This window comes from Miniopterus schreibersii (genome assembly GCF_964146895.1).
Source record: "Miniopterus schreibersii genome assembly, chromosome: 1".
Taxonomy (NCBI): domain Eukaryota; kingdom Metazoa; phylum Chordata; class Mammalia; order Chiroptera; family Miniopteridae; genus Miniopterus; species Miniopterus schreibersii.
Window position 1 is genome coordinate 163,286,401 of NC_138101.1, and position 12,395 is coordinate 163,298,795.

The following is a 12,395-nucleotide window of genomic DNA, read 5'->3' on the forward strand; positions in this document are numbered from 1 at the left end:
TCTAATCAACAATGATTATTTCAGTAAACTGTTTCATCAACAGTTATGTTTTCCAAAGGTTTAAATGCACATAACGGGATGTTTAGCTCTTAATTTGAAAAAAACAAAAGACGTATTCATTATCGTGGGGATTGCAGGCTATATTATAGTTATGGCAGATAAAATATCTAATTTACTAGAGTAAATTAAACTAACTAGATTGTTTTTTGTTTTTGAAGTACATACTTACATTCGCTTAAAGAACTCTTTGGGGGTCCACATGGTTTCTAAACCAAGGCAAATGAATTACTTTAATTTTGGATATTTATAAATTGTGGCTCATGATGGTAGCCAGAGCTGCTATTGTGGAGAAAGCTTTCAGCTAGTACAGAAGCTAAGGTTTACCAAGGAGCTTTAGGAGAAAAATTTTGGTGGAATGTTTGATGCTTTGTTTTTGGGGGTGGCTTTTTTCTAAATAAGAGAAAGTCCTCATAAATGGAAATTTAATTGTTATGTCTCCAAAAATATAAGCTGATTAAGGTAAGTCTTAGCGAATCACTTGGTCAGTTAATTTGCTTTTTTGCTTTTAGGTTTGTCACTACTAGCCTTATATCAGATATGATTGTTCACCTGTATATAAAGTTTCCCTCAAAATTTGAATAATGGAGAAAAAGAACAGTTTAATTATATAAATCATTAAGTCTTTCACCCATTATTCATTGCCCCACTTGGAATCCATGTTTTCTAACTGATGGAACATAAGGAAATTCTCTTAAGTAACTCTTCTAGAAATAACTTAATTGAAATAATTAAAAGTTAAACTTACCTTCGTTAACTGATACTGTACAAATAATCATGGTATGAGTTTTCCAATTAAACATTCTAGACTTTCATTACCTGTAACACTCTGAAGTTTGAATGGCTCAATTAACTAGTAGACTTATTTGCACTGATGAAGTCTCCAAAGGCAGCTGACTCTGCCAACCCACAAGATCTGGGTTCAAGAGCAATGCTGCTTTTCCAGCATTGATGTAGGAGGTGGGATTGGGAGTACTTAGTAAATTATTAACAGTAACTTATTAAAGAGCTAAGGGAATAAAATTGGGCCATTGACAGTGTGTTTGAAACAAGGATTATGATTAATCCAGTTCTGTTGCATTTGAAGACTAAAAACTAAAAAAAAAGAAATTTTGCCATTTTTGTATATTAAGCCAATAACAAGGATGCAGATTGTTTAGCAATATTTTTAGTGACTGGAGAATTTGGTCAAGTTTCAAAATTGTTTCTATGCAAGGAATATTTTTTTACCAGCTGAAAAATTTCCATTGATTACTTCCCTACTTGATGGCATTATAGTTCTGCTGTTATAGCAAGCCCTAGTACAGTATCCTGGGAAGTTACAGGTTAATGCTGTGGGCCTTTGTTGCTGTCATTATTTTTCAATAAAATGGTTACGTTTTTGTCCAAAATCTTTTCAAGTTTTTTTTTTATTTTTTTTATTTTGTGAGCAGTCCCTGTCAGTGTTACTCTCTATACCACTGTACTCCCTCCCATGATAATAACCATTTTTAGACATCTTCTCTGTTCAGGTGCTAATATTGCCTTAAGTGTTATTTCTAATTTCCAAACAGTTTTGCCTATTGGGTATTATTGCTTTCATTGTATAGATAAGAATATTGAAATTCAGGGAGGTTAAGTAATTTCAGAATCACATAGCTTATAAGTGGTTAATGTACCCTTTGAGTAAGAATTTTGTTTTATGCACAACCCAAGAACACGGACAGTGGTGGCGAGAGGGACTGGGGAGGGGAATGGGACAGAGTGGAATGGGTCATTGGGGAGAAAAAGGGACATCTGTAATATTTTAAACAAAAATAAAATTAAGAAAAAAGAAAAAAAAAGAAAAACAATACATAGATTCGGGGGGAAAAAGAATTTTGTTTAAAATATAAATATAATTTGCAGAAAGTAGAAGGGCAATTTTCCTTTTTCTCTTCTGGAGACAGTGACTTCAGGCATTCACAGTGGCCCAGCGTTTGAGATACTGTCAGAGGCTGTCCTACAATACAACCTCTAACAAAACTAGGCTGTCCCGAACCCCTCATAGTAGAATTGTTTACCTTTATGCCAGGAAGGTTGGGAAAGCACCAAAATCTGCATGTGGCATGTACCCAGGCCAATTTGGCAGAGTATGTGCTGTGAGACCTGAAGTTCTAATGAGGTTGTCTAAACGAAAAAAAATGTCAGAAGGGCCTGTGGTGGATCATGTGCTAAATGTGTCTGTGACAGGATTAAGTGTGCTGTCCTTATTGAGGAGCAGAAAATCGTGAAAGTATTGAAGGCACAAGCACAGAGTCAGAAAGCTAAATTAAAAAAAAAAAAAAAATGCTTTTTTGAGTAATAAAAATAATGAAGAGGCTAAAAAGGGTAGAAGGGCATGTAAGTTAAAATATCAGTGGTGTGCATGGGGGTAGTTTGGAGGGGTTTGTAGGAGTGTGGAGAAGAGTGTAATATAGGGACAAGATACTGAAAAAAGAAATGAAATGTGTCACATATATTCCTAGCACAGAACCTATTAGGCTCCAATAAATTATTAAATAAAGCTCCTCCAAACCAAATTTAAATTTTTAAAAATATGAGACTCGGTTACTCTATCTCATGGGTTTTTGTTTTGTTTTGTTTTGTCTTTTTGTCAGGCTGTTGTACAACTCTTTTTAGTTTCTTTGTAGTCTTTTGCTTTTTGCTTACTTATCTACGTCATATATAGATAAGTGAGATTATGTGAACTTGCGTACAATTAGGATATAGACATACTGGATGTATTAATTGGGTCTATACAGTTGGTTAGAGGCTCTCAGACCTTAGATTCTGTGGTCAGGCCCCAAGTTAAAAAGAATTTCTGGACTGAATAAGTGAGAAAAACATGAGATAAAGTTTCTGTTCTAGCATCAAATGTCCTCCTCATTCCAAGTAGGATAATTGCTTTGGATGGTAAGTCCTTTCTGTTGTTAAAAAAATATGTTAAATGTTAATAAGTATGAAAATTTACTAGCTTTATAGTAACTTCTGACTCTATAACTTAGGAAATATGAGGTTACTAGGTCTTTTGAATACTAGATTTTCAAAAATCTAGTGTAGATTTTCAGTCATAAAGGTTTGAGAAGCCAGTTGAGGAACGAGGTGGATGTTAAGAGATAAGAGTTGATGCCTGTCTCTGATCCCTTCATTAGGCACTTTCTTACTAAATGAAGTATATGTATATACTGGGTACTTTAGTGGAAATACTCTGAAATGTTGTATTAATGGTCCCTCGAGGACCAAGCATCAAATCTATGTGATTGTTGTTTTGTTCAAAAATTTAATCTCCATTTTAAGGAAAGAAGAGTTGGAGTCTTAATTTTAATGTATTTTAGAAAAACAAATAAAAAATTGTTATTAAGGTTTAGATATATTTTCTAGGAAAATAACATAATAAATTTGAATATACTTGAAATATACAAATTTAAAGCTACTGATGTGCTTTGTAATTATTACTCATATTATTGTTATTAAACAGCTGTATTTCTTGGTGTCAGAAACAGGAAAAATACATGTAGTTCTGAGAGAGGAGAAAAAAAAAAAATCAAATTCATCCTTCCCCAAACAATCTATCAAAATTGACAGCCCCTTAACATAATATGTAGGGCACTGTAGTTTTCAGATGGAAGCAACCTATAACATGGGCAGGAAGCTGTTGTATTTTTAACATTTGATGAAGAAGCATTTGCTGAATTGGAAAAATACTAACCTCTAACACAGTATAGTGTCAGGAAATTAATATTATTTTTGTTGGCACTGCTTTATCTATAGACAAATATTAGCAGATGTCAAGATTTGTAAGAAATTCAGTAAAATTAGTGATATCTGTGTATTTTAATAAATTTGACTCTTTATTGCTGTGCAAACTAGTATTATTCAGACTTGAATATTCTATCTTAGAATCTCTAGCAGTCATGTTGGCTTTAAAAGACCCTTCTCCCACTCCTCACCCCCCTAAAAAAACCTAGCTATTTCAAAGTAGTTTAAGTGATAGCAGATATACAATGTAATAGAGTGGGGAAAGATTGCAGAAATTTGAATTATGAAAGGAATATAATCATTTTAGCTCAGTTAACTTGATTTTTATATGTTTTAAGCAGAAATTGGAATTTATATGCGGTGGTGTCAGAAAGCTCTTTGCATTTATAAATGCTCACTCCTGCAAGTTAAAAACCCTGGTTCATAATTCCCACTTTGGGTCTTGGGAGCCACATTTCAATCATTTCTCTCTGCTAATTTTGGTGTCACCCTCATTTCTTTTTAAACGATTCATTTTGAGCAAATTTGTAAATGGCCCTGATGTGTTCTACAATTTAGTCAATTACTGTTTCAGCCTGCAAGCCTCCTGGGGAACGGAACATACATGGCCTGAAGGTACGAATTTCAATAATTGTTTCAGTAAAGTTAGATGGATTTGTAATGCTGTGTTCCACTTATTGAAATGTCAAATAAAACTGCACTTTCTCAAGCTCTGACAAGCAATCTTTTTTTTTTTCCCTTCTTTTTTAAAATGAGAGGTGGAGGGGGATTCATCTGTAGTATTTGTTTAATATGTGTATATATTTGGATACAGGGGTTTTGTTGCTGTATATTTTATTATTTGGAATTGTTTTGTTGATTCTCTTTCTTCACAATGATCCTGGGTACTGGCCTCCAAAAAGATTTATTTTTGTAAAAATACTTCATTTCAGCGATTGATTAATAAGCACATAAGCATAGTGCTCAGAATACCCCCCTCTTCTTTTGATGTATTTATGCTAGAAACATATATCTGTTTAATGCCTTTTCATTGTTCTATGTACTTTGAATTCTGGATTTCTGTTTAAGGCATTACATTTGAAGGAAAAGCTGACTTTTAGATTCAAACATTTTATAATTAATTACTTGGACTTCATTTTTTAGTGAACATGGAACATTCTACAGCTTTCTGCTCTGTCTTAGAGCTGAAAGGATATGACAGCTTGAGGTTCACTACTAAGCCCTGAATGTATTCTTAATATACTTTTTTGAACATACGGGTCTTGGGTTTTTGTATATGAAACAAAACAAAACAGTAAGTGGGATTTTTTTCTCTAGACTTGAATTCAGTTCTAGACATTGAATTGAAAAGTTTTCCTATTGCTCTCTCCTTTTTTTCAGCACTGTTTAAGTATTTGAATAATGACAGTAATAGGGTATTATGTAATATACAGGTTGTATAATTCTGTAACCTATATACTAAATAGACTCCAACCATGGGTCTATCTAGCAACAAGCTAATTAACCTTCATAGTGAAATGAGAAATTTATGGCAAATTATAGGTTAATTAGAACTGTATCCTCAGAACACAAAACTGATCAAGATTTTTTTCTTTACTTGTAGGTGAATACCCGGGCCGGACCCTCTCAACACAGTAGCCCAGCAGGCTCAGATGCACTTCCAAGCAATAGGTGAGAGCAAGCGAGTGAAGTGTGCCCATTAGCAAGATTATCTACAAAGTTGGGGGTAGGGAAAAGGTGTGTGGGATGTCATCTCTTTCCTATAAGATCAAAAAAATGTGTATGTGGCCAAGAAGAAATTTGACCAGTTAGGTAACCCTAGCTACATATCGACCGAAGAGAAAGGCCCTCATAGAGAAAGATGAAATTCAACTTGTTAAACTGTAAATTTTGGTCTATGGAATGGTTTTTCTTCAGTTACCAAATTATACAGAAAATCAATGCCTTTGATTATTTCATGCCTGATGATCTGGCTTATAAATTGTTTAATGTTTTGTTTTTTCTTGATTGTCCATCTTTTAGCAGTATCATTATCTGTTAACATCTTAACCAGAACAAGGCAAGGAAAGAGTAAAGTGGTAAAATTTAAATTGACCAGCCATGTTGCTCATTTTTGTATCTTTGGTGGCACAGGGGATTGAAGCTATTTTGGAAGGAAGATAATTTTCATCAGTTCATGCTAACGCCCCACACTATGATGGATACTAGAGACTTGAGCCTTTCAAAGTGTTTTTCTGACAGGTTTGAGAACTTCCAGAGTATCACAGTGCTCAAGTAGAAGGAGTGATCTTCTTAAGCTGATAAAATTCTAAGTCATCTATGTTATACATTCAGTTATTCAGCTAGTAAACATATTATTGTACGTGCATACCTCAGAGATATTGCGGGTTCCGTTCTAGGCCACCACAATAAAGGAAATACTGCAATGAAGTGAGTCACACAAATTTTTGGTTTCCTGGTGCATATAAAAGTCATGTTTACACTATACTGTAGTCTATTAAGTGTGCAGTAGCATTATGGCTAAAAAATATACATGCCTTAATTAAAAATACTTTATTGCGCCTGGCCGGGCATGACTCAGCAGTTGAACATCGACCTAGGATCCAGGCGATCGGGGTTCGATTCCCAGTAAGGACACATGCCCAGGTTGCAGGCTAGCTGATCAATGACTCTCTCATCATTGATGTTTCTATCTCTCTCTCTCTCCCTTTCCTCTCTCTGAAATCAATAAAGATGTATTAAAAAAGAAATACTTTATTGCTCTGAGATTCATCAGTATGTTCCACACATCAATTGACTCTTCCTCTCATGAATGACTTCTCTATAGCATATGATGCTGTTTGATAGCATTTTACCCAGAGTAGAACTTCTTTAAAAATTGGAATTAATTCTCTCAAACCCGGCTAGCTGTTTTGTCAACTAAGATTATGTAATATTCTAAATCTTTGTTGTCATTTCAACAGTCTTCACATCATCTTTACCAGGAGTAGATTCCATCTCAAGAAACCACTTCCTTTGCTCATCCATAAGAAACAACTCCTCATTTGTTAAAGTTTCATCATGAGATTGCAGCATTCACTCACATCTGCAGGCTCCACTTTAAATTCTAGTTCTCGTACTATTTCCACTACACCTGCAGTTACTTCCCCCACTGAAGTCTTGAACTCCTAAAAGTCACCAATGAGGATTGGATTCACCTTCTTCTAAACTCCTGTTAATCTTGATATTTTGACCTCTTCCCATGTATCATGAATGTTCTTAATGGCATCTAGAATGGTGAATTATTTCCAGAAGGTTTTCAATTTACTTTGCCCAGATCCATCAGAGGAATCATTATCTGTGGCAGCTACAGCCTTACAAAATGTATTTCTTAAATAAGAATTGAAAGTCAAAATTACTCCAATCCATGGGCTGCAGAATGGATGTTGTGTTAGCAGGCATAAATACAACATTAATCTCATTTCATATCTTTATCAGAGCTCTTGGGCAACCAGGAACATTGTCAATGAGGAGTAATATTGGGAAAGACTTTTTTTTTTTGCATAGTAGGTCTCAACAGTAGACTAAAAAAGTATTCAGCAAACCATGTTGTAAATAGACATGCTATCATCCAGACTTTGATGTTTCATTTATGGAGCACATGCAGAGTAGATTTAGCATAATTCTAAAGGGTCCTAGGATTTTTCAGAATGGTAAATGAGTGCTGGCTTCAACTTAAATTCACCAGCTGCATTATCCCCTAACAAGAGAGTCAGCCTGTCCTTTGAAGCTTTGAAGTTTTCATTGACTTCTCTTCTGCAGCTATCTCATGAACACTTAGAGGCCATTATAAGGTTATTAATTGGTCTAATTTCAATATTGTTGTGTGTCAGAGAATAGGGAGGCCAGAGAAGAGAGAGACACACACAGGAGAATGGCCAGTCAGTAGAGCTGTCAGAGCACATACATTTATTAAGCTTGCTGTCTCATATGGATACAGCTCATAGCTCCCCAAAACAATTATAATAGTAACATCAAAGATCACTTATCACAGATCACCATAAAAAATAAACTAATAATGAAAAAATTTGAAATATTGCAAGAATTACTAAAATGTGACTCACACAAAGTGAGTAAGTGCTGTTAGAAAAAATGATGCCAATAGATTTGTTCTACGCAGGGTTGCTGCGAACCTTCATTTTGTAAAAACACAGTATCTGCAAAGTAAAACAAAGCACAAGAAAATGAGATATGCCTGTACTTGAAGATCACCCTGAGAAGGTGATTGCTCTGTATGTATGTATTCACATTGGTGACTGTCAGGCCAGCATCAAACCAGAAAACCCTTCCATTCTGTGCCCAGGTTTTTCTGGGTTGGAACTGTAGCCAGTATTTGCACAGTCCTTTATCACCTGAGATGTAGTTTAGGCTTCTACTTTCCCTTTCATACCCCTTCTTCCCCTCATAACCTCAAGTCTTGTTTTTTTTGCCAGGGGACTTTACTGTAGGTAATTTAAAGTCTCTCCCTCTGACTGTATCTTTACTCTCCTGTCACCTCCCCAAAAGTCACTTCCTTGATTGCTTTATTGTAGTATCAGTATATCTATCCACCAGCTTTCCTGCTGTGAACACAGTAGTCTTAAAGTATGTTTTCTTCTTAAACAACTCATTCTGTCTTAAAATACAGCCTGGTTATTCACCAGTGAATCATCTGTGTTGTGATTCAAGACGGGGTAGGTGTTTTACTTCCCATTTAGGGGCTTGGCCCTGCCAGGCAATGCTTCGTAGCTTCTTTCTTATTGGGCATGTGAGCCATGGTCCAACAGAGTAGAGGCATGGGGACTGAGAGTCACCTATTACACTCAACTCAAAGAGGGTAGGGCATTTAATTAGTACCACTACTTCCAGAAAAGATTTTCAGACAGACTGACCATGAGCCTTGAGGAAAAACTAGGACTCTTGTGTTTTAGATCAAATTTTATTATGTTATAAAAAGAGGCTAGAGTTGAAAAAGATGGAAAGACAGAAGAAACAGGATAACTTTTCAGTTCTCTCAGGTTTCGTTTTAACAACATGAGTGAATTAGGTTGGTCTTTTTAAAAGTATCATTTATATTCACAGAGTATTATAAAATCTTCAGGTTGGACAGAGACTGTCTGATCCAGTGTTTCTCAGCCTTTTGTTGCAACATCTTCCCTTAGGGTGTGACAGCTTCCCAAATAGTGATAGTAGTTTGCTCCAGTAGTGATTTCTGTTATGGGAGGAATGCAATGTGAAAAAGCCCTGCAGGTGATTTTAATATGTCACCCTGGGTTGGCCTTGTTCTGTGCCTCAAGTTGATAACTAATCAACAGTATTTACTGAGTGTCTTCAATTTATTAGATGCTGTACTACGCACTAGGGAGTACAATGCGGTCCTTGTCCTTTGGAACTTCCTATATTATTGGCACACAGACCAAAAAAAAAATCCCAATATACAAATAATTATACTTTATAATTAGTTATAAAAGAAACAAGCAAGTTTTGAAGAGAGAGCACGTGAGGCAGGAATATGTTTAGATTTAGACTAAGTGCCCAGGGAAGACTGGGAAAGAGTGACCATCTCCAGAAGGATGAGAAGGACTAGCCACATCAAGAGCCAGAGAAGGGCATTGCAGAGGGAGGGGAGCGCATACATGAAGCCCGGGCTGGAAAAGGAGCTCATCATGTTTGGCTGGTGTACAGGGAGGGGTGCTGAGTTGGAAGGCATGGAGAGAGGGGAGAAGAGCTGGTAGGCAGGAGCCAGATCATGCGGGCCTTGTGTTTGAATTTTCCCCTCAGTGGATCGGCACACCATTAGAAGACTTTCAGGAGGAGAGTGCCTTGGCCAGCTCTGTGTTTATAAAAGACTCTGTGTGGAGAATGAGAAGGGGAAGCTCCAATCTGATCCTGCTCTCTTTAGGTGCTTGAATTCTCTTTGCCAGGTGATCATCCAGGCTCTTCCTGAACATCTCTCTGGCGGGAATGTGCTTTATTGGCTAAGGCATCCCCTTCCGTTTTCATGTGACTAAATCTTAGAATGTTCTTTTTTGTGAGTTGAGATTTGTCTCCCTTTACTACCCACTCAAAGATTTGGTTTAGCCCTCAGAACAGGGCTGTTCTCTCTTACAGGTGATTACTCTTCCACTCATCTTCCCTCTAAACATACTTCTAGATTTCCTATCTTGGTAAATTCTCCCATATCTACCATTTGCTTATCCCAAATGACCTGCCAGTCATCCTGCACTGCCTCCTGGGGTTCCCTTAGCCCCATATGTCCCTACCTTCGGAATCACTGGAGTCTGTCTATTTCCCAGCACCCCTTGTTGCTGTAAAGGTTGTTCAGGCTCTAGATCACTGCTACAGCCTCCTAATAGTTTCCTCCCTCCAGTCTTGCCCCACTGAAGTTCTTCCTTCACACTGCAGTCAGAATTATCTTGCTAATGTGAGTTCCGAGCCCATCACTCCCCCTTTTACTGCTTCTCACAGTCTTTAGGGTGAAGTGTACCTGCCACAGCAGGTGAGCACTGGCCTTTCACATGTGGGTCCTCTGCCCATTCTAGCCCCCTTGCCTGCCACTCGGCCCCTTCTTACCTGATATTCCAGGTTTGCTGATGAATGTGTGGTGCCTTAATGGATCACGTTTCTCACTACTGGGGGTTTTCACATCTACTGCTGCCTCTTTCCTGCCTTGCTTCTCTTTTAATCCCCTCCTCCACCTTAATTTTGGCTAACCTTGCTTGTCTTGGACAAACAAAGCTGTTTGTTATCTTCTTCTAAAAACCATCCCTGATTATTATGCACTTCCCAGTCTATACCAGGCACCCCTTCTGTGAATTCCCATAATCCTCCTGTGCTTGCCTTACTGTAGCAGTTAACACATTGTATTATAATCACTTCTGCTCCCATAGATTCTGTGCTCTTTGAGGACAGTGACTGTTACATACTTATTGTGGAATTCCCAAATCCTGGCATGATGCTTGGGACATAGGAGATAGTAATGCTTGAATGAATGAATGAACGAACAAATTAGCTAATTAACTAACTTAGATTCCCTTTAAGTCTTGTCTCTGGATTAAATTCGGCTTTTCTGATATGACATTATTTCTAGTCCTCTCACCCTTTTACTCTTCTTTGGATGTCTCAGTGTCCCTCTTAAAGTATCATAACCAGGTTATCACATTTAAAAAGATTTTAAAAGTGATTTTTAAGTCACTGTGACCATACAGATAAACAAAATATCGAGTAAACTATGGCACAAAGGAAATGCCAGAATACATAGATACAAGTTTTTGCCAGACAAAGCTGATAGCCAGATATTGGCATAATGAATGAAATCAGCTTTTTCCTCTGTTACTCTCAAAGCATGAATTGATCTTTGCCTTAGGTAGATGGCTTTTTATTAAATTGAGCTTACTAATCCACATGGTGTTCCTGGGCCATAACTATGGAATTCAAGTCCCACTGCCAAGGCAATGTTTTCCCCAAACATCTTAGTTTTCTCTTTCTATGAAATTAGGATGATTAGACTTTCCATCTATCTACCTCTGATGTTAGAAGATTGATGAAGTTGTGTTAAGGAATCACGCTTTGTTTCTTGGATGAAAGGCATTTTGTAAGTGCAGTGAATCAAAATGTTATTTCAAGTTGCATAATAAAATGGAATATCTGTGGAGAAACATTGCCCGGGCATTGTTTGGTTATTTCTGTTTTTACAATAATTGCAACTCTTAAATTGGGAGTCATCTGTGGGAATAGAAGAATCTAAATGTTTCTCAGGGGGGAAAAGGTGTGTGTGTGTGTGTGTGTGTGTGTGTGTGTGTGTATTAAGAGAAGTAGACTAACTTTGAGCAAGGTCTGTACCTTAATTTTTTTTATATATCTTTATTGGTTTCAGAGAGAGGAAAGGAGAGGGCGAGAGAGAGAGAGAAACATCAATGATGAGAGAGTCATTGATCGAGCCCACAACCCAGGCATGTGCCCTGACGGGGATTCGAACCCCGATCGTCTGGATCCTAGGTCGACACTCAACCGCTGAGCCACGCCTGGCCAGGCTAGGCTTTTTTATTGCTTTAAATTACTAACGGGGTTTCAGTCTCTTTAATAATAGCTTTGCCACTTGGCCAGTTACTTTTGAAAAAACATTATACAGGGAGAAGGATGTACAGAGTGCAGCCCCTACATCTGTGTTTTACTCTGGAATTTCCATTGGTGTTCAAAGGTGTCGATGATCTTGCCAGTAAAAATTATGTCTTCCCTTTTCAGCTTAAAGAAGTCTTCTGCTGAACTGAAAAAAATATTAGCCAATGGTCAGGTAAGTGTCACTGCATATTAATATTTTCAGATAGTAGTAACTTACTACTGTCTAGTTTTTATATCCATAAACTTAACAAACATAAAGAATCCGTGAATGTCTTCTTGTCATAAATGAATTACTTGGCTTAATTTGATTGGCAGAACAATTTGCAGCACGTTTTTCAAACTGTGCTAATGGGTTTCACTCCCAGCAGATTGAAGTACCATGCACACACCCTGCTGCCTTCTCAGTTTAAAAAAAGTTAATCAGTTCTGAACAAGTGTGT

General features: G+C 37.0%; 1 protein-coding gene and 1 pseudogene across 4 annotated transcripts in view; both read left to right on the forward strand.

Annotated features, from left to right (window-relative positions):
• The window catches only part of MAP2K5 (mitogen-activated protein kinase kinase 5), a 238,893-nt gene that overhangs the window by 35,132 nt on the left and 191,366 nt on the right, over positions 1–12,395 (forward strand). For all 3 annotated transcript variants that reach the window (XM_081134329.1, XM_081134330.1, XM_081134331.1), the window contains exons 5-7: positions 4,391–4,431; positions 5,420–5,487; positions 12,079–12,127. In XM_081134329.1, coding sequence (XP_080990455.1) covers positions 4,391–4,431; positions 5,420–5,487; positions 12,079–12,127 — 158 coding nt within the window. The remainder of the gene's footprint in view (positions 1–4,390; positions 4,432–5,419; positions 5,488–12,078; positions 12,128–12,395) is intronic.
• LOC308564563 (large ribosomal subunit protein eL34 pseudogene) lies at positions 12–3,583 on the forward strand (annotated as a pseudogene). The gene is made up of 2 exons: positions 12–23; positions 1,995–3,583. The product of its transcript is annotated as a large ribosomal subunit protein eL34 pseudogene (transcript).